Below are 23,844 nucleotides of genomic sequence, written 5' to 3' on the forward strand. Positions count from 1 at the left end.
CACATGTGAATCCATAAACACATAACACAGATACAAGAAATATTTTGTTTATTTCAATTTAACTATTTTAAAGAAAAGTTATTCAGTCCAATGCTGGCTATTTAGGCAGTGGAGTTAATTGTGTAAGCTACTTGAATGAGACAGGTGGGAGACCGGCTTTACACCCCTCAGATAGTGTTTACAGTGAGCCCAGAACGCACTGTAATCTTGCTTTTAATCATGTGTTTGGCTAGGCTATGTCAATGACTGAGTAGAATGTTTAAAATGCATTTTAGAATTCTGGATGGATTGGGTGGTACATCACTTTACAGCCCTCAGAAAGTCAGTGCATTCTTTGTGGTGTGCTGTGTTCTACACTACATAGCCATATGCCATGGACGTGACATAGACCTCACAGAGGACACATTACAGGTCTTTCATACAGAGAGAAGCAGAGTCGCATGTGACGATCGCTACAGAGATTACAGAGCACAGAGTGCACGAGAGAGCAGGGACTGGTTGGCTATGGAGCCGTTTCATCTTATCTTATCAAGTGCATGTCTGAAATGAATGACACTTAGTAAATATTTTTTTTTGTTTATTTTAAATAGTGGTATGAAACAAAAATTGACAGTAAAGAAACAAAAAAGCTAAAGTAAATCCAGACAAAATGCTTCTTTCCTGTCCTCTGGTTCACAAGCGCGATGCCTGCCTAGCTGAAACAGTAGCGGCAGCAGCAGGATGGAGAGGCCGACTGGAGGCTGTCTCTGCCAGCTGCCTCCTGCTTCTGGCCAGTCTGGGAATATTCTCCCTGTGGAACTGTTCATGGGAACAGAACCGTTTATTATAGCTTTTAAAACTGGCATATGAACAGAAAATACTTAATCAAAACTATTCAGTTTCATCTTCATTGGTTTGTAGAAGTCCTCATAATGGTTGTAATTCATAGTGTCGGGCAGAGAAAATTCTCCCCTTAGAATAACCAGGCATGACAAGGTATATCCATATAAGAAATAGGATTTATTTCTGCAGAAAGAGTCCGGTACCTACACACAACAAAATGGATAAACGCGAACTGAAGAAAGCAGGGGCAGTTGGTACTTGGTTAATACATAAGCATATAGTAAAATAAATAAAAAACAAAATAAATGATTGGCTGTGTCTAGTCATATAGCATAAATACTGAATAAGCACACGGTGACCTCTTAGTCTTAAGCGTTACATAAACAAGCTTTAAATCAGAAATAATAGTTTGGTCTTTATCTATCAGTTGCTTTCAGAGTCCTGGGCAGCATGGTGTCATAGCCGGTTTCTCCCTGGCAGGATGGCAGGGGGAGGATAAGGAGGAAAGCCAAGCTCACCAGTTTGGACTTCTACAAATGTATAAGACAGAGAGAAAGAAAACACACAGACACACACAAACACACGTACATGCATTATTTCTAACTTATTTTTGTCCTTGGGAGGTCTGGTGCCTGGAGATGGAGGGGCCCTGCTGCAAGGTCTAGGAATTTAGTGTTGTACAGGCTTCAAGAACTCTCCCTTCAGTAGAGATGATCACAACATGCTTGCTGTTCAGCCATGGTGAAATTAGCATTTGGCTGTGTTTCCCAAAGGGACAGAAATGGGGTGATCTAATTGGCAATAATGAAACCAAACCCAACCACACCCACAGTCAATTTATTCTGATCGAACCAGCCTCTTTTACAACTGTGCCACAGTTGTGCTAGTGCCTAGAGTCAATAAATTACTGAAATACCCAAATTCACCAGCGCCTTGCATTGCTGCTAGTGTTTGACAGTTGTGCCCTGACTGAGAAAATAGGGCCCAATTAAACATCTAATTTAATAACATAGGCTCAATTACATGAACAAAAATTAGACCGTCCTGGAAATGAAGCAAAAGATAATCATGAAAGACAAAACCACAGCTTGTCTCTCCCACATTAAAACTGATCAAAGCCAAAGACGCACAGCTGAGAAGCTAGACAAAGCTGAGACACAAGACCAAAGGCTCATGTTTGCTTAACATGTCAACACTTTACCGCCTGTATTCAATGAACATTTGTCCTTAACTCGGACTTGGACTAGTAAATGCACTTCACACCTTTTCTTCACAAACTCAGTTTGGTGAATTAATTCAAGTTATTGCTGTAATTGCCAAGCTGTTTGTGAAGAAAAAACATTCTTTGCTTTTAATTGTAAGTTTTAATTATGAGAACAAATGTTGTTTGAATCCCTGCCGTGTGTTTGAAAGAGGGAGGTTCCCCTTCTCTTCCTGGTCTATGCATAATTAATTAATGATTAGAAGAGAGGAGAGAATTATCTATAACCCTTTTTATATTTTACTTTTAAGCCACTTGATGGGATAACACTTATTTTCAATGTCATGATTCAAATTATGTTAAGTTTGGTTTGGGAGGGATACGTTCGGTTATGAATGAAATGTTTGTGTTTCTATGTTGAGAGGCTAGGGCAGGCAGTAAATGCACCATGTTACAAGGCCAGTAGTACCACCCTGGTCTCTGCTTTATTCTGGTATAGGCTGACCCAGAATCTCCAGCATAATGCTTGTAGATAGAGTGAAAATAGGAAGGTAGAGGAATTGTAGGATATAATGGGTGCCAGAGTGAGGTCTTCTCAGGGAACTGTTGAAGTGACCTCTGCCCCCAGTGCCTGTTCTTGAGTTAATTCTGTGGCTCATCTCAGGCCAAAGCCTGACCTGTACAGGGATTCTGAAGTTCCCTGGAATGGTGTCTCCTTGGGCTGCGCCATCAAATGTATCACTATATCAGTAAAATAAACTCAAAGGTATCTGTAATGGTAAAGGTAAAGGTAATCTGTAAAGGTAAACTGTAATGTAATGTAATGTAATCATTAACAGGAGTTCCCACAGACCTTTGGAATACCTTGTTTCTCTACCTGGTCATATGTAACACCAGAAGAACGGTCACACAGCTGGTTATATGTGAACAGATAACTTCCTTGTCCTTCTGCTTCTAAAGTTAATCTACTAATAACTGCATTTTAGCTTGCAATGCTGTGGGTTGTTTGTCACAGAAAACCTAAACTAAAGAAGCAAACTCACTGTCCTCTCTGGAAGATGTGCTTTATCCTTTGCATCTTTCCTTTTGGTGGTGGCTGTGCCAAACATTCATCAGCTTTGCAAGTTCCCTCACTGTCCACTTTGAAAGATGGCAGCTGAACTTCTGGGATGGGGTGGGAACTTGCAGTGTAAGAAAAGGGGCCATTTGGGTCAGAATTACATTTGTAGAACTGTCACAGTTCAGTCCAGCAGGATGTTTAATTCTCAGGTCCAAAGTGCGACAGCTGGAGAGTGTAGCACAGACATCTTCCTCAGAGCATCATCAACCTTAAAATCCTCAATTTCACTCTTCATTACTGAACACTATCATTTGTATCATTTACCATATGTTTTATGTATACCTAATATTATTATACTATAATATATTTACTCTTCTTTGCAGACTGAACAGCTGTGGCCTCAAAGAGAAGTCCTGTGATATTGTGTCCTCAGCTCTCCAGTCATCAGACTCACCCTTGAGAGATCTGGACCTCAGCTCCAATAACCTGCGAGATTCAGGAGTGGAGCTACTCTGTGCTGGATTGAGGAGTCCAAACTGTAAACTGCAGAGACTGGACCTCAGCTACAATAACCTGGGAGATTCAGGAGTTGAGCTGCTCTGTGTTGAACTGATGAGTCCAAACTGTAAACTACAGAGACTGGGGTGAGTAGTGCTGTGTACTGTGTCATCTTAACTAAATAGAATTGTGATTATGGTTCTATTCAGTGAAATATTAAAACTCTCTTTCTCTCTCAGTTTACTCCTATGTCCACCAGCATTCTTTCTTTGCCCATATATACCTTACTCCTCTATCACAACAAGGAAATAAAAGCAGGATAAAACCTTTTGAGGGTTGCCAGGTTTGTGGTTCCTGAGCAGAATGTAAGGTTTCATTGGAGTCTGTAGTATCAGGTCACAGGTGATGACTGGATGCTGAGTGTCTGATTGACATGGTAAAAGATTGACCACCTGCATAGTAAAATGTTTCAGGTCTGTCACACATTGCAGACTTCATCCATCTCCATTATTCACTACCTGCTGTGAACTCTAATGAAATCCATATATTTACCCCACTCTCTTTCACACACTGACCTTTTGATGAAGGTGAGTTTTATCCTTCATCACACACCTGTGTGTGCTGCAGGATTGTTGTGTTTCTGAAAGGATTGTGAATAAAATGGTATTTTGTTCTGCTGGTAAAGCCAAGAATTAACTATTGGCCGGCAGGGTATGTGTGTACATCTTTTTGGGAGGGTGTCCAACTGAACAACATGTGAGCTGCTGTTTAGATGCAGTGTTACATCATTTAGTTCAGTCAGTCTTCTGCTGTTCCAGTCCCAAGTCATAGGCTGGATATTATACCATTGTAAGCAGGCATGCTGTGTGGAATAGCCTGATTCAGAGGTCAGTGTTCTGGCTCTAGCTCCTATCATCTAAAGGATAACATAATTTACAGGAGTATTTCTTAGATAAGTATTCTAATAACTCTCAAATGCTGCCACTTATTAAATATTTTGTGCAGTTTATATTACTCCACAAGGTCTACCAAACATGTTGATAAGGGATTTTAATAGAAAAAAATGACTTAATACATCAGGCTTTTATTATCATCATTATTTTCATTGTTACAATAATAATTAAATGCAATGCAATAATTAGAGAATTATATTCGCAATAGCGTGCAAGAATAAAATGAATGGATGGATAATAGGGCAAGGACACGCAGAAAATAGGTGCAATGTGTGGAATTTTCAAAAGACACCACGTTTTTAAAGATCTAGTGTCTACCAGCAGTAAAAGTTAGTGGCGATAATCAGTTGTGGTGTTCTCATACAGCCACTAGATGGCGATGCAGTGTAATTCCAGTTGATGCCGTAGTTCAGTGGTACTCACTAATTTTCTTAGGAGAGCCACTTATTGGTAAGACCATTACTCAAAGAGCCACAGAGATTGCAGATATAACTCAGATGTTTTTTCATCGTCACTCTCAAGATATTTGCCCTCTTTGTGTATGTTTTAAAAAATACAGTACCATGCTCTCCATCCTTACATCTCTTTTTATTCTCAATTCATAATTACATTGCATTATTAAAAGATATAATACTTGTGTGTGAGTGTGTAAGGCTGGGAGTGTAACTCATCCTATGTATGTATGTACATACTGTGGATAGAAAATGAATACACCCCACTTCAAAGTTTTTACATCTTGTTGTGTCATGGTCTGTAAATTTCATGGATTAAAATGGGATTTTATTTGCCCTGACCCAAAGTATACAACATACCGTATGAATGCGGTGAAATGATTTTAATTTGAAAAAAGAGAGCATTTAATTAACAAAACTGAAATTTCCTCATTTTTTAAGTATACACCCCCTTGAGTCAATACTTGGTGGAAGCACCTTTGGCAGCAACTACAGCTACCAGTCTTTTTGGGTAGCTCTGCACAAGGTTGGCACACTTTGATTTGGAGATCTTCCCCCACTCCTCTTTGCAGAACTATTCGAGCTGGGAGAGGTTTGTTGGTCTTCGCTGATGGACTGCAACCTTCAAGTCATTCCACAGATTTTCAATTGGGTTTAAGTCAGGGCTTTGACTTGGCTACTCCAGAACATCCACCTTGTGCTTTGCAAACCACTCCATGGCAGCTTTGGCCTTGTGCTTTGGGTCATTGTCCTGCTGGAATATGAATTTCCAACCCATTTTCAGTCTTTTTGCCGACCTCTTCAGGTTCTTCTCCAAAATCTCCCTGTATTTAGCTCCATCCATCCTCCCATCAATCTTGACAAGTTCCCCAGTCCCTTTCAATGAAAAACATCCCCACAACATTATGCTGCCACCACCATGCTTCACAGTCAGGATGGTGTTGTTTTGGTGATGGGTGGTGTTGGGCTTTCATCAAACATAACATTTGGCATTTATGCCAAAAAGTTATATTTTGGTTTCATCTGACCACAAAACTTTCTGCCAGTTTGTTGCAGGATCCTCAAGGTGTTTTTTTGCAAACTTAAAACGGGCCTTCAGGTGGACTTTTTTGAGAAATTGCTTTTTTCTTGCCACCCTTCCATAGAGGCCAGATGTGTGCAATATCTTTGATATTGTTGTATGATGCACATGTTGCCCTCTGTTGGTCATAAAACCCTGTAGATCTTTCAAGGTTGCCATTGGATTCCGGGTAGCCTCTGACTAATTGTCTTCCCTCCCGGTCATCTAGTCTAGATGGACGCCCTGATTTTGGTAGACTGTAGGTGGTGCCATACACTTTCCATTTCTTAATGATGGTCTTAACAGTGCTCAAAGGCATCTTCAAAGCCTTGGAAATCTTTTTATATCCCTCACCTGATGTGTACCTTTCCACAACTTTGTCACGGACTTGTTTTGGCAGATCTTTGGAGCCCATGCTGCTGCCTTTGTGTGAGACTGCACTTCCAAACAGAGGGACCGTGGTCAACGGCTGTTTTTATTCACGTCATCAAGTTCATTGCTGTGATTCCACACAGGTGTAGGACAATGAGTTATTGTGTGATCTTGAAGGCAATTGGTTATTCCTGAGATAGTTTAAGGGATGCTTCAGTTATGCCTCTCACGGGCCAGCTCTCCTGTCATTATATGTAACCTAACAGTAACCTATACAGTAACCTAAAGTTCTCTTTCATATCTCATGTTTGAGATCCATCTATGGGGAGATATGGACAACTCCCAGATTGCCTTATGCTCACAGCTGAGATACTGTCAGGCCAGCAAAGGATGCCTCCTCCCCTGAGGGGAGGGTGGTGTCTGGCACATCCCGTGTAGGGAAGTACTAAACACATTCCACTGCCCAAAGCTATAGCCTGGTCCCGGGAACAATGTGAAGTAATGAAACCCATAGCAGATGAGGGGAGATGTGTGCGCCTCACACAGAGCTCACCCCCAGAACTGAGTGGGCTACCGGCCTCCTGGTGACACGTTCAGGTGGTAGAACCTTGCAAAAGTATCTGGAGAAACCCAGGCTGTGGCTGAATAAATTTCCTGTAAGAAGAGCGCATGGAATAGGGCCCACAATGCAGCCATACCCCTTGTAGCATGAGCCCTCAGGCCCAAGGGGGGTGTTATCCTCTTTGAATCATGTGCCATAACAATAGCTTCCACAAGCCAATGGGACAGCTGCTGCTTAGAGATACTTTTCCTTAGCAGGCAGGGGCCCAGGCTCTTTTTAAAAGCCTTAGTCTTTGTCATATACATGCGGAGAACACAGCATATGCAGCCTATGCTCCTCGTCAGAGGAGAAAGGTGGTGGGTGAAAAGCCTGTGCGTCTTAGGGGAGAATATTGTGCACGAGAGATGCACTGAGAGCACATGGAGGTCACTGACTCACTTAGCTGAGGCTAGTGCAAGCAGCAACGCTGTCTGGAGAGACAGCAATTTTAAATCTATCTCATGTATAGGCTCAAATGGCCTTAGACAGAGCCTCCAGCTCCAGTGATAAATCCCAAGGGGAAATGAGCTTTTTAGCAACAGGCAGAGAACAGTGAGCCCCCTTCATGAACCTGTGAATGAGGGGGTGCTGCCACATTGCATGGTCTTTCAACCCAACATGACAAGCAGTGATAGCTGCCAGGTAGATCTTATTGGTAGAAAAGTATTTCTCTTTATCCATAAGATTCTGTGAAAAGCACAGCACGTCAGAAACAGAGCACTGGTAAGGTACTGACTGACGAGAGGCACACCATCTTTCAAACACCTGACACTTATAGTCATGAAGTGACCTGGTAGAGGGCGCTCTCGTGCTCTGGATGGTTGCAGGCATGCGAGGGGGAAGCCCTAATGCGTTGAGGTTATGCCTCGAACGGGCCAAGCCCATAGAGCTACTCGCTCAGGGCAGGGGTGGTGTATTTCCCCGTTCACCTGATACAGGAGGTCTGTGCGTAGCGGGAGCGCGCATGGCTGTACATAAAGGAGAGGGATAATCACTGCAGTAACATTTCCAAAATCTGGGGATGGAGACACCATTCCCCGTACAGTGGGTTTCCCCTTGACAGCAGATCAGTGCTCGTGTTCAGAATTCCTGGAACATCAATCAATCAATCAAATTTTATTTATATAGCGTATTTCACAACAATTGTCACAGTACGCTTCACAGACAACCCTGGCCTAGACCCCCACAGGAGCAAGCCTAAAGCAACATGGGTCACGCGTAACCACAGAAAGTGACGGCTGCTCCAGACCAGCAGTCTGTCGGCTAGACCATGGAGCTGGAGGGAGCGCATGCCACCTTGGTGATTGACATATGTCATTATCGCACCGTACGAGCACATGATGTCCCCTTAGACAGGGAAGGAAATATCTCAGAGCTGTCCATATAGTTAATAGCTAAAAGAAAACTGATTCACCATGTAACCCTCCTGAGACCCCCCACCCCAGAGAGGGATGTGTCTGTCCTTTTTTCCCGTATGAAAACGATCCTGAGAGGGGTTCCCTGAGTGTAAAAGTCTGTGATTTCCCAGTGACCCAGAGTTGCAGTGTGCTTGTGTGTTACTGTGAGACAGCGATGGAGATCGCACACGGGGCTGAGGTGGAGGGATGAAATCCACCTCATAAAGACCCTCATTCTTAACAGCCCCAGTGGCAAAACCTGAGAGGCTGGCACTATCAGCCCCTGTAGTCTGAGGCATGTGTGATACTGTACTCTCGAGCCGGGCTTGAACTGAGAGAGACATACTTTGAGAGATAAAATTCAGTCCACTGATAGGCAAGCTCACATGGATACAGAGTATAAATCCACTCCCAAGAACTTTACACTCCAGGATGGAGAGAGATTGCTGTGAAACCAAGAGACATCAGATGTCAGAATTCACTTAGTGTCCTGCACAACTCTGAGTTTTGAATTGGCAATAATCAGCTAATCGTCTGTATACGTCAGTATTCTGAGCCTCATCAGTCTTAATGGAGCCAGACCCGCCTCTACACATATACAGAACACCCGTGGACTCAGGGAAAGGCCAAAGGGTGGTACTGTGTATTTGTAGAAAACACCGCGATGGGCAAAGCGGAGGAATTTTGTGTGAGGGGGATAAATGCTTATGTGGAAGAAGGCATCTTTCAGATTTACTGATGTGACATAGTGATGTTAAGTTAATCAATTAACTGTTAATTCTTAATAAGAATGTTGATTGATTAATTTCTATAGATTAAACAGTTAAATTTCAATAAACCATTTCAATGAATAACCTAATGTTGGTGATTAGATTTCAAATTAAAGAGACGTTTCTAAAATGTTAAATTAGAGAGTCATGGTTCCCTTGACTGACAGCATTAGTGAAACGTTATTGGTCCATTCCTGGAACATCAGTGCCACCTGAGCGCGTCTTCTCAGCTGCTGGTCTCACCTTCAGCAGACTGCACACCAGACTGACCCCAAAGCACATAGACATGCACATACTCCTTTAAAAAAATGCTTAGGTATTAAGTTAAGTCATTCTTTTTATAGGTCATGGAGTAGATTTTAATCTAATCAGTTAATCATTATGAATCAATTATTGGGTGCCGACGATTGATTAAAAGAATTGCACAAAATTTTCCAATCATTCTGATATATTGAACGTGAAAGAGTGCTGTATGTTAACATTTTGAAATTATGTTGTTGAGATCCAAGATAGGAAGTTGAGAACCGTCCTTCTTTGGGAGCTGGAAATAAGGAAAATTAAAGCTATGTTGGGTTCGATCTCTGGGAACCACACGTATTTCCCCCTTTTTGTAAGAGGGAAGGAATTTATTCCTCTTAAACATGGGAGCACTCTCTTGTGTTTGAGAGTAAATGACTCTGTTGAAATGGGGGGGTTCACTCTGAACTGGAGTCTGTAGTCCTTGGCTATTGTCTGTAGCTTTTGGCTATAGTAGCGCTGCAGTGTTCTGTGTGCTCTTCCAGGAGGGCAGTAGCCTCCTTTTGCATTGGACGCACTACTGTCTGTCAGAGCCAGACTTAGTGCAATTGGATGCTTCTATGGAGGTCTGGACCGGATGTCATTCCCTAGAGTTGGCTTTCAAACACAAGATGATGAAAGAGAAGTTTATTTATGGCACCAATGCAGTGATTTGTTCAAGCAGAGATGCACACTTCAGTCATTGTGTAAGTAAGCCACGTACTTTGGATGCGCTGTAAGAGAAAGAGTACTTTATCATATGACAAAATAATGGAGTTGCCAATAACCGTGAATTGAAAGCTTTAACAGTGTTAAGAGGCATCATTTTATTGACAAGACATGGCAAGATGGACTGGACACTATGCTATAAGAGAGGAAAGGACATGCACCTGAAGAGATTGTAAGATAAAGAAAAGGAACAGAAAGAAATTGTGATGCATACCAAAAATGCTTTTTATGAAAGGACTTTGGATAATGAAGTAAACTGTTTGAGCTTCCCTTAAATGCTATCCAGAGAACATCTCCCACAATCCACACTAGTTTACATTTGACAAAATAAAGTCTGACCTGACCAAAACTCTAGTACCTACCGGCATCCCCACGAGACCCCCCCCCCCCACCCTACGGGAATAGGGGTGCTGCATGTCCTCCTGCAAGGGTTTACAGTGATGGTCCTTCTAAGGACTGTTTTATACTTCTGTGTAGTCTGCATCGTTTGCATGATTACATTGTGTGCGACTTGCAATCGGGCAGAGCATTTATATGGCATGTTGTACAGGTACAGGTAGTGATTTTCCACCCACTTACAGATACCTTCAATTCCATATCTTTCATATCCTTTAATAAACTTTTATCACGTCCATACTGGGAACGAGGCATAGACGAGGCAGACAGTGCTGGCAACATGCCTGTAGAGGACTTTTATTGTGACCGCAGTATCACAATGAATGAAGACAAGGGAAAAGTGAAACGCAAGATGAGATCAGGCTGCGCATATGTTGGGGAAAGCTAGGGAAGTGCAGGTGGCTCCAAAATTCAGGCCATGAGAAGGGGCACGTCTGAGTCTGCCACAAAAAAAAAAAAAAAAAGAAAAAACACAGAGAATCAGAGGCTCTGTTAGTCACTCATTGAGGGGAAAGCCAGCACACCCCTGGAGTGAGACCACGAGGCCTATATAGGGCCAGCAGCTACTCAGGCAAAGGGGAAAGTGGTGTGGATAAAGCACTGGTATGCTGCCGGTGGCCGGACTGTATCTCAGGTCCAGGTCTGAGTGCAGAGTGGAGGTGCTGTAACTCAGCCCTGTCCCTCTGGTGCTGTCCATGGTGCTGCAGGCTGGCCGGTGAGACACAGGTGAAGTGGAGCTGAGTGGCAGCTGATGGCAGGGAGGGGCAGGGCTCCAGAGGCCCACACCATAGTACATATATATGAGCATGTACATTACTTCCTGTTACAGTGAATCTGCCTTTAGCTGGGTGTTAGTTTGCAGTGCTGTGGGACGTTTGTCACAGAAAATAAGCAAAGTAAATGTCCACACTGAAAAATTTGTTGCCTTTTACATCTTTCCCTTTGGTGGTGGCCAAACATCCTGCAGCACTGAAAACTAACTTGCTGTCCACTCTGAAAGATGGCAGCTGCACGTCTAGTATGGGATGGGAGGGTAAAGCCCAGAGAAAAGATCATAGAAAAGGTAGATGAGCCCGTTGCAGAAATTCAGAGAACTTGCAGTATAAGGAAAGGGGAAATTTGGGACAGAATTACATCTGTAGAACTGTCAAAGTTCAGTGCAGCAGGTCCAAAATATTGCAGTTGGAGAGTGTAGCACAGACATCTTCCTCAGAGCATCATCAACCTTAAAATCCTCAATTTCACTCTTCATCGCTGAACACTGTCATTGGCACATTTCCCATATTAGATACATGCTTCTTGTATACCTAATATAATAATACTGTAATATATGAACTCTTCTTTGCAGACTGAACAACTGTGAACTCACACAGAAGTGCTGTAATACTGTGGCCTCAGCTCTCCAGTCATCAAACTCACCCCTGAGAGATCTGGAACTCAGCTACAATAACCTGGAAGATTCAGGAGTGAAGCTGCTCTGTGTTGGACTGATGAGTCCACACTGTAAAATGCAGAGACTGGGGTGAGTAGTGCTGTGTTCTGTGTCATCTTAACTAAATAGAATTTGTGATTATGGTTCTATTTAGTGAAATATTAAAACGCTCTTTCTCTCAGTTTACTCCTCTGTCCACCAGCATTCTTTCTTTGCCCATATATACCTTACTCCTCTATCACAACAAGCAAATAAAAGCAGGATAAAACCTTTTGAGGGTTGCCAAGTTTGTGGTTTCTGAGCAGAATGTAAGGATTCAGTGGAGTCTGTAGTATCAGGTCACAGGTGATGACTGGATGCTGAGTGTCTAATTGACATGGTAAAAGATTGACCACCTGTATAGTAAAATGTTTCAGGTCTGTCACACATTGCAGTCTTCATCCATCCCCATTATTCACTACCTGCTATGAACTCTAATGAAATCCATACATTTACCCCACTCTCTTTCACACACTGACCTTTTGATGAAGGTGAGTTCTACTCCTTCATCACACACCTGTGTGTGCTGCAGGATTGTGGTGTTTCTGAAAGGATTGTGAATAAAATGGTATTTTATTCTGCTGGTAAAGCCAAGCATTAACTATTGGCAGGCAGGGTATGTGTGTACATCTTGGTGGGAGATCCCATCTGAACAACATGTGAGCTGCTGTTTAGATGCAGTGTTACATCATTTAGTTTAGTCAGTCTTCTGTGGTTCCAGTCCCAATCATAGGCTGGATATTATACCACTATAAGCAGGCATGCTGTGTGGAATAGCCTGATTCAGAGATCAATGTTCTGGCTCTAGCTCCTATCATCTAAAGGGATAACATCATTTACAGGAGTATTTCTTAGATAAGTATTCTAATAACTTTCAAATTTCCCCACTTATTAAATATTTTGTGCAGTTTATATTACTCCACAAGGTCTAGCAAACATGTTGATAAGGGATTTTAAAAGAAAAAAATGACTTAATACATCAGGCTTTTATTATCATTATTATTTTCATTGTTAAAATAATAATTAAATGCAACGCAATAATTAGCCTGTTATATTTGCAAAAGCGTGCGAGAATAAAATAAATGGATGGATAATAGGGCAAGGACACGCAGAAAATAGGTGCAATGTGTGGAATTTTCAAACGACACCATGTTTTTAGAAATCTAGTGTCTACCAGTAGTAGAAGTTAGTGGCAATAATCAGTTGTGGTGTTCTCATACAGCCACTATGTGGCGCTGCACTGTAATTCCAGTTGATGCCATAGTTGCATTGCTGGGAGATCGTTCCAGCCAGATGAACTGAAGTGTAGCACAGCTCGTACACGGCTCCGGCACAGCTTCAGCTGTTAGCAAGTACAATATCGCAGGTCTGACCAATGATATCATTACTGTTTAGATAAAACCTTCATGTTATTTTATATACTGGTGTATATATTTAAGTTGTCTGTGACAGTAAGCTGCTTAGTTCTTCACTGGCTCCACTAGCTAGATTGATTCATGAAGTAACGTTAAGGTAGGTTGGGCTGGCTAGCTAGCTAACTCGTGCCTGTGAGTCAAAGCTAAAGTTACAACAATTGTCAAATTGAGGGTCATGTTGTTTGAAGAAAATGATAAACGAATGATTTTTGCAAAGTGCTAATAGTTATTATCAGATAATTGTTTTATGTAACTGTGTAGTTCTAGATTTATTTTAAAGAATTACTATTTGAGGTAACGGTAAATGGCTCAGACCGAGCTGCCATCGCCATGGTAACCAACCAACCCTCCTAACGGCCACATTTTAAACAGTGTTGTAAATGTTACCGTCACGTTAAATAAGAATTCGCAATTTTGTATTGAACGTGGTTTCATTTCACCGTTGTGAACATTTTTTAATGAATGTCAAAAACACTGAATTAGTTAACCATAAATTGTTTGATAACTTGATGGTTACAAGATTAGGAAGAAAATATCATGATAACAGTTGACGTATTCAGATAATGGGTTTCACTTGTACATTAATAGTTATATTTATCTATTCATACGTTTTTAAAACGTATAGATGTTTATGGACCGAAGAACATGTCAGGTCAGGTAAAGTGCACCACAAAAATGCTGTTTCTTGTGTTTGCAGATTAAATGAATACGTTTGCAAGTCAGATAAGTTCATCATATGGAAAGAGTTTGGCAATGAATCCCTTGCAGTAGACTCCCAACCTTGAGGTTTCATTATTTTTGTCAGTTAATAGAGCCCTGTAATTTCCTTAGACTTTTGTGTATTAAGCCGCGTTTCCACCGAAATTACCCGGAACTTTCAGTCCCAGGAACTACTTTACCAGGAACTAAAAGGTTCCTTCAGCCAATGGTTGTCTGCGTTTCCACCGGGGTCTAAAGTACCGCGAAGATTAGGCAAATTAGCCCACTGACGTATGAAAAAGCAACGTTGTCGTCGGTCCGTCTGTCATATGATTTCTTCCGTAACCCCATACTACCACCGAAGTAGCCTACATTATTTTCTAATAACCGGGACAGCCCGGAGGGGTTTATTCCACTTATACAACGGGTTACCAACAATGACTATATATGGTTACTTTTGTATTTATTGATTTTCATATATCCTCTCAAACACATTCATTATGTTTTTATGCGAACATTCGCTTTCATGTCTTGACATCCGAAGCGACAGAATGCATTCACATTTATATGCATAACTGGCAACAACAGCAGAAAACATGCACACGTTGTAAACAATTTGCTGTTTGATTACTTTCTCGTCGTCAATTCCATATAGGCTAATGGCAAAATGACAAGAATAGAACGAAAACTCGGACTTGCGTGAAAATGTAAATTAGTAGTGGTACAGCCACCGTTTGCTTTCCTTCGAAGTTACTGCTAGCCGAGCAGCGAAGTGTGCCCTCCAGATGCGAACCATGCACCATAAATTTAGTCCATAGTCTTCCTGGTCTTTTCGTGGAATTGAAAAATGTCAGTAAAATTACGGCAGTCTGAAAAAGCTAAAGGGAAGATTACTAGAATTAACCTGTTAGTTTACGCGGATAAAAAGTGCGGATGGTGATTTCCAGTTTGCTTGTACTGTATCATCAATGTTAATTATGCAGAACTACCGCATACCTCACATAACTGTATCAAACGTTTTGAGTCAATTACAACGGGCTAACAAAGAAAATCCGGAAGAAAATATTCAGCAACCGAATTAATCCGTTTGAATGTTTTGGTAGCCTACGTAATATGCTGTCCCAGCACGAATGCTTAGCATTTTATAAAACGAATACTAAAGCAAGAAAAGAACAGAAGAGCACACGTTATAATTCCAAGACGTTGACAGGCTATAACCAAAACTAGGCTACTGCGCCGCATAACGTACAAGTTTGATTTGAAGTTATTATGAAAATAAATTGGTTTGCCGCTGCATATTTTCAAACATGGCGGGTAATGGCGGAAAATAAATACAACACAAATGCTGCGAGTACTCGACCAATCAGAAATGTTCAGCGCTGCAAGCTCCACCCAAAAGGTTCCTGTACTTTCGGAAAGTACTACCCCCCGAGCAGGAACGTTTTGGGGGGTAAAACAAAGCCCCAGAACTAAATTTAGACCCTAGTTCCTGCGGTGGAAACGCACCGAGTTCCTCAAAAGGTTCCTAGTTCCGGGGTATAGTTCCTGTGGTGGAAACGCGGCTTTAGTCAGAATTCTTAATGAACTTAATTTACACACCCCCCTCCCTGTTTCTGTGTGTACATCCCCAGATAGCAAGCGACTCCGGGCCGGAGTCTGGCCCGAAGTCAGCACTGCCGGGCTGGACTCGGCGCAGATCCGGCCCGGAGTCGCTGGCTATCTGGGTCTCAGGAATGCGTAGGTACATATATATATATATCAAGTGCCACGGTGCACAGTGTCACAGCTGTGAATTTGTGTGTGTTTGTGTTTGTGTGTGTGTGTGTGTGTGTGTGTGGTTTCTCCACAGGCTGGGTTGGTGTAATCTCACAGAGGGCTGCTGTGATGTTCTGGCCTCAGTCCTGCGTTCTCCTGACTCAGAGCTGAGAGAACTGGAGCTCAGAGACAACGAGCTGCAGGATTCAGGAGTGAGAGCGCTCTCTGCTGGACTGGAGGACCCACACTGTAATCTGCAGAGACTGGGGTGAGTAAAAACACACACCCCTTCAATCCTAAAGGCTCTAGTGCGACTAAATACAACACTGATGTCAATGTTTCTAATGTGAAAACAGACACTTCACAGAACTGAAACAGCATGTTCTTGTTCTTCCTCTTGGAAGAATAAGACTCTACACACGTGAATGAGGAAAATGAATTAGTCCTGTTTCCTGAACTGTAGTGGGGTGTAAACTCAAATGTGTTTGATAATGGCTCATTCCACATTAATTTTATTCTATATATAGCTGTAGAAGGTGTGTAACACACTGCTATGTGTTTGAGACACACAGCCCTGTTAGTTTATATTAATGTGTGTAAGGTGTGTAACACACTGCTAGGTGTTTGACACATAGCCCTGTTAGCTCATACTAACGTACTGTAAGGTGTGTAACACACTGCTATGTGTTTGACACACACAGCCCTGTTAGTTTATATTAATGTGTATAAGGTGTGTAACACCCTGCTATGTGTTTGACACACAGCCCTGTTAGTTTATATTAGTGTGTGTAAGGTGTGTAACACACTGGTATGTGTTTGACACACAGCCCTGTTATTTTGTATTGAGCTGTAAAAGGTGTGTAACACACTGCTATGTGTTTGACACACACAGCCCTGTTAGTTTATATTAATGTGTGTAAGGTGTGTAACACACTGCTATGTGTTTGACACACACAGCCCTGTTAGTTTATATTAATGTGTGTAAGGTGTGTTACACACTGCTATGTGTTTGACACACACAGCCCTGATAGTTTATATTAATGTGTGTAAGGTGTGTAACACACTGCTATATGTTTAATACACACAGCCCTGTTAGTTTATATTAATGTACTGTGAGGTATGTTACACACTGCTATGTGTTTGACACACACAGCCCTGATAGTTTATATTAATGTGTGTAAGGTGTGTAACACACTGCTATATGTTTAATACACACGGCCCTGTTAGTTTATATTAATGTGTGTAAGGTGTGTTACACACTGCTATGTGTTTGACACACACAGCCCTGATAGTTTATATTAATGTGTGTAAGGTGTGTGTGTGTCCTTCTGTCTGCAGGCTGTCAGGCTGTGGAGTCTCACAGAGAGGCTGTGATTCTCTGGCTTCAGCTCTGTGTTCAAACCCCTCACACCTGAGAGAGCTGGACCTGAGATACAATCACCCAGGAGACTCAGGAGTGAGAGCGCTGTCTGCTGCTAAACTGGACACACTCAAACTGCTGTAAGTACAGAGAGTTTCCACACTGCACCTCTCATAGACACACACACAGAAGGGTTTGGGGGGCATGGAGGGCACTGTACAATCCAGCGTTACCCAAGAGGGTTGGGGATCTACAGTGGAGGGTGCTGCACGGGATCACTGCAGTAAATAGTTTTATTTCTGTGATGAACCCGGCAGGATCCCACCATTGTCCATTCTGTATGGAGAGAGAAACGGTTTATCATTGTATTTATGGGTGTGCCAGACTTCAGCCTCTCTTCTTTTTTGGGACGTTTATTTATTTTATCCTTGGGTTCCCATACAATCCATGACAGATAAGTGCCAGCTAATTTATTTCATTTCAGGGCTAAAATGGCAATTTCTGTAAGTGGGAAAAATATTATTGGTGGAGGGGACAGGCAAGATGTGGCTGTTGTAGTTTGGGGTTTGATCAGGGACACAGTGATGGTGGAGTTTCAGTATTACAAAGCATTGGAGAACCTGAGTGTGTTTCAGAGTGTGTGTGTTATAAGGGTGTTCTATCTTCTGTGGAGGGAGGGGAGCTATTTTTGCACATGGAATGGGGTGAAGGAATGGAATACGTTTCCTTTGTGACAGATTTGTGTTTTTTTCTTTGTTTTCATTTATGTGATGTCATTGGTGTGTTGAGAGTGGAAATAAAGGATTGTTAAAATTCAGAATTCTGTTTTGCTGTTCTTACAGTGTGGACAATGGAGGAGAGAACAGGACCAAACCAGGACCCAGGAAATGTGAGTGTGTATCGACACAGAACACTTTCCATAGATACACACTCTGCTGTGTGTGTGTGTGTGTGTGTGTGTGTGTGTGTGTGTGTGTGAGAGAGACTTCTCTCTTACACACATAAACACACAAACAGAAACACACATGTACACAAACACACACACACAGGTACTATCGCAGCTCTTTCTCTCACACACACATTAAGAGGTGAATATTAATAATGATAATGTCATTAATGTCTCTCTTGTGCAGACGGCTGTCAGCTCACACTGGATCCAAACACAGCGCACAGAAACCTGTCTCTGTCTGAGGGGAACAGGAAGGTGACACACACACGGTGGAGAGAGGAGCCATATCCTGATCATCCAGAGAGATTTGAGCATGTGCCCCAGGTTATGTGCAGAGAGTGTGTGTGTGAGCGCTTTTACTGGGAGGCTGAGTGCAGCGTGTTTCTGGGGTTGTGGAAGGGATGGGTTTCTATAGCAGTGACAGATAAAGGAATCAGCAGGAAAGGAGAGGGTTCTGACTGTAGGTTTGGAGAGAATAGAAACTCCTGGAGTCTGGAGCGCATGTTCTGTTACTTTGATAAATTCAGACACTCTGTTGATGTCAGACACTCTGTCTGCCACAGTTACAACAGAACACGCCTCCCTGCCCCCCCCTCCCCCTGCCGCAGTGCAGGAGGGTGTGATGATGATGATGATGATAGACGAGTGTATGTGTACAGGGTAGGAGTGTGTGTGGACCGTCCGGCCGGCACTCTGTCCTTCTACAGCGTCTCTGACCCTGACACACTGACCCTCCTGCACAGATTCCACACACACTTCACTCAACACACACCCCTCTGTGTTGGATTTAGTGTGGAGAACTCCTCAGTGTCCCTCTGTTAACTGGAGTAGAGACACACACACACATTCACACACACACGTGCGCGCGCACACAAACATGACACACACACACCACATTCATATACCCACTCACACACACCACACACGCTCATATACACATGCACACACACACTCAATCACACACACTCAGATACACATAGACACACACACACCCACACCTACACACACACATCCACACACACACACGCACACTCTCACACACACCCTTTCTCTCTCACACTCACACTCTTGCACATGCACTCACAAATACACACACTGATGTACACTCATACACACGCACTCACACCTACACACACACACACTCGTGCACACCCACTCACACTTACACACACATACACACTCTCTCACACTCAATCTCTCACACACACAAACACACACATTCACCAGTTCACTCTCACGCCGGGCACCCACCGCACGCGTCGCGTAAGCGTCACGTAAGCAGCACGGCGAAGCAGCACGGCGCGACGCGTAGGGTGTCTCCACTGGTTCCGTTTGTGTCGCGCAAAGGCTTGCTTAAAGCTCTATATTCCTCTCTATATTCCTAGTAGCTCTCGCAGTCTGCAGTGGGCTTACATCGTGTATTTCACGTTTGTTCAGGACTTTTGATTATGGGTTAAGTGAATACTTGGTGAGAGACCTTTTTCATTTAATTTGGTAATATTTTTTAACACATGTAAATACGTGAGAAAGTAAACGCTTTAAAGAATTACCATAAACTTAAATCGCAACGTAGCCTGCATAACAATCAATCTCAAACTGTATTAATTTATTTGCTTTGTTAACAAGCGTGCCAATTTCATGAAGAATATGTAATAATCATAATAATAATAAATAATCCGTAATCAACCATTGGGAATTCCCGTGTTGTCTTGTCATTCACGTCAAAACATTTATAGGATCAGATTTAGTAAAATCAGCTAATCATGAAAAAGACAGTAACAGTTTAATCTTGAAGGGATATGAACACCGGAAGCTTTGAAGTACAAGTGCAATAAAGGTTTGCTTACAACTTCATTTATAAAATAGGTGCATTTTCATCGGCAAGACCACTAAATAATCTGATTTTTTTAAAGCTCTGTGGATTATCTGGTTTTTATTAACAAGCCCTTTTTGAAAGCACGGCGAATTAAGACATCGGAGAAGTCAAATAGGCTGAGCAATGGTTGGTTAAAAACTACATTCCAACACTCGAGCTAACAAACCGCTGCTCGGTGCATTCACTTCTACGTCATTCAATAGGCTACGTCTTTCTGTGGTGTATTTTCAAATTTACCCCACCCCCTCCGCGAAATAGACAGCGAAACTAAGTTTGCCTTTTCCCCAGGTTCCAGTTATTTATTTTTACAAAACGAAAAGGCTTGTATTTTTTTAGCTGCTTATAAAATATCTGGGAGGTAACTAGGGACACACCCCCAGTAATATAAGGATGAAATATAAATCAGAGCATGTATACCTAGCATTTTAGAGCATATTTCTGTGTATAAACAGGCCAACGTGACGCGCGAAAAGCCGAAAAAATAGAACAGAAGCGAAAAACTACGCTTCAGTTCGCTTGTGTCGCGCGAGCTTTGCAGCCGGTACGCGACGCGTTCGCATCTGGTGGAGACGACGTCGCCCGCTGCCGTTGTAATAACAGTACTTCGACTACGCTTCAGTTACGCGCGTAATACGCGCGTAGTGCGCTCGCGGTCGATACGCGTGCAGTGGGTGCCCGGCTTCACATGCACACACACACATGCATGCGTACGTACACACGCTCATAACTGTATGCACACACACTCTCTCTCTCTCTCTCTCATACTCAGTCACTCACACACACACACACACACTCACATCCACACACATTCACACAAACGCACGCACACACACAAACCCGTACACTCACACACACACATGCATGCTTGCAGAGACACAGACACGTGTCAACACACACTCTCCTGTGTCCCTCTGCTAACTGGAGTAGAGACACACACACAAACATGCACACACACGTACACACACACACACACATGTGCGCATACACACTCGATCGCATGCACACACACGCACATATATATATATTATATTATAGATTTAATTGGTTAAATAAATGTTCTCTCCCTCTCCACCTTCGCTAATGTGTGGTGAGCGTTCTGGCGCAAAATGGCTGCCGTGCATCACCCAGGTGGGTGCTACACATTGGTGGTGGGTGAGGTGAGTTCCCCTTCGCTGTAAAGCACTTTGAGCATTTGGAAAAGTGCTATATAAATGTAATTAATAATAATAATAATAATAATATATATACACACTCATATACACATACACACACACACTGAATCACACACTCACACACATATATGAACACAAACACTCATATACACCTAGACCCTCACACCCCCACACCTACATACACACACACGCTCAATCACACACACACATATATACACACACTCATATGCACCTAGACCCACACTCACACACCTACACACACTCGCACACCCAGTCACACACACACACACATAGCCTCTCTTTCACATACACTCCATCACACACACACATACTCTCACACACATCCTTTCTCTCTGTCATGCACACACACTCACAAATACATGCACTCATGTTTACTCATGGACACGCACTCACACACCTACGCACGCACATTCTCTCACACCCAATCACACACACACTTACGCACGGACACACACAATCTCATGCGCACACACAGACACGCGCATGCAAATACACACGCTCATACCCGTATGCACACACACACTCTTTCTCTCACTCATACACTCACATACAGTATACAGATACACACATTCGCAAACGCACACGCACACGCACTCATGCACTCACGCACAAACACAAACGTGTCAACACACACACATTCTCATTCCTACACGCACACACACATGTAAAAACACACATTCTCTTACCCATACGCAAAGACACACATACTCAGGCACTCACACATACACACACATGCATACACATACATGCGCGCACACACCATATACACATGTATGCACAAACATTCTCATACCCATACATACATACACACACACACCAACGTTTCTGCTGGTAAGGTTTTGCCGTGCAAATAATAAAAAATAAAAAAATATATATATATATATATATACTGTATATAGCCTATATATTAAGTTCATAAATTAAAAATGTTAAACTTTCTAAATATTTCTGCCTAAATGCGCTTTCAAATCCATACTGTCGCGTCCACATATTTATTTTCAAAAAGAGCCTAGGCTGCGCGCTCCGTGCTTCCTCCTTTCTGAGGCGGTCGGAAGACTTGCAGCGCGCGAATGTCGCACGGTCTGTCAAAGCGTCACTTTTTTTTCTTCAGCCACCGAAAGACAAGGAAAAGGTAGTTGCTTTCATTCATTTTCACAAGAGTTCCAATATGCAAATTTCTGTGGGCAAATGCAGCTGATAGGGAGAATGCAGAATGATCACTGCAGTGTACTTATTTCCTTTCCATACTGTAAACAATGATGGATTGAGTTTCCTTATTAATTCTGTTAGGATTGTTTTTTTTCTTGTTTTTTTGTTGCTTTAATTTTCTGTATTTTCAGACAATAATATGCAATGATTAAACATGAATTATAAAAATATCAAATGTTTTGCTGTTGTGATTTATTATTGTGTGATGTATTGAACTCCTGTGACACAGTAGTACTTATTTCATATTCTGTATGGGATTATGTTTGGGCTCAATATGAGTAGATCAGCATGGGGCTAAAATCTGCAGTTGAAGCACTGACATTCATCTACAGTAGTGGAAATAAAATCCATTATAAGAAAAGTTGTGTAGTGTCTGATGAATGCTTGCTTGTGTTACTGCAGTGTGACCACAACTGTTGCGTGAATGATTGTATGTTTCTTGGTATAAATGTCTGTTCATAAATGTGAATGTAACATGCTGCGAGGAAATGTCCCCATGGGGATAAAGAAGTTCTCTATGTATGTACGTACAATATGTATTTTACATGCAGTATTTATTGTATGTAGCAAATGTACAATCACTTGTACATGTACTGAAATTGAGTTCAGAAGCAAGTGTAAACATATGTTTTCTGGAGAAATATGCTTCCTGTAGTTACTGACCAGCAGTTTTCTACATTAATTTCAATGTGTTCCATCAGGCAATTTGAAATATTTGACACTTTGATCTCACACAAAGTTTGCATGACATTGTAAATTGGTAAGATTACAAAACACAGGGCCAAGTGACTTGAAAGAATTGAGGAAATATTGGGTAGCATTGCTTTGGAATACATCTTAATTAATTTCGGTGAGGCAAGATAGCCTATATTGTTTGTAGTACCGTAACTTGGAGTCATTTTGATATGAATACTTTTAATGGCTGGCCTGGATTTTGGCAGTCTGAATGAATGAATTATAGACGGTGTATGTCTTGTATGTGTGAGTAACTTTGCATTTTTGTACGTTGAAAACGTGTTTTTTATGAGATATTATGTACAATAATGGCCCTGGCAAAAGTTAAGAGCTCTTGAGGGGGAATAAGGAGTGACAGAGGGGGTAAAAACTGTTAAAATAAAAGATAAGATAAGATAAAATAAAACAAAACAAGAACAAACAGAACAACACCAGACAATATAGACAGACAAAAGACAAGCAATAGTCAGATAGCAAACACCAGACAAACAGCAAACAAGTACAAAATGCAACAGCAAACTACAGAAGCACAAAACTAATGACAGGTGAACATGTGCAGTGCAGGGCAAGATGAGCAGCAGCAGACATTTGGCCT

The 23,844-nt window shown here is 42.1% G+C and overlaps 1 protein-coding gene across 1 annotated transcript in view; it reads left to right on the top strand.

Annotated features, from left to right (window-relative positions):
- LOC135238058 (uncharacterized) overlaps window positions 1-22,689 on the top strand; it is an 80,440-nt gene extending 57,751 nt beyond the window's left edge. The window contains exons 18-23 of the mRNA XM_064305706.1: window positions 3,467-3,727; window positions 11,936-12,109; window positions 16,022-16,195; window positions 17,266-17,427; window positions 18,130-18,176; window positions 18,421-22,689. Of these exons, the coding sequence (XP_064161776.1) occupies window positions 3,467-3,727; window positions 11,936-12,109; window positions 16,022-16,195; window positions 17,266-17,427; window positions 18,130-18,176; window positions 18,421-19,058 (1,456 nt within the window). The 3' untranslated portion in view covers window positions 19,059-22,689. The remainder of the gene's footprint in view (window positions 1-3,466; window positions 3,728-11,935; window positions 12,110-16,021; window positions 16,196-17,265; window positions 17,428-18,129; window positions 18,177-18,420) is intronic.
- The last annotated feature ends 1,155 nt before the right edge of the window (window positions 22,690-23,844 follow it).

The sequence above is a fragment of the Anguilla rostrata genome, chromosome 13 (genome assembly GCF_018555375.3).
Source record: "Anguilla rostrata isolate EN2019 chromosome 13, ASM1855537v3, whole genome shotgun sequence".
Taxonomy (NCBI): domain Eukaryota; kingdom Metazoa; phylum Chordata; class Actinopteri; order Anguilliformes; family Anguillidae; genus Anguilla; species Anguilla rostrata.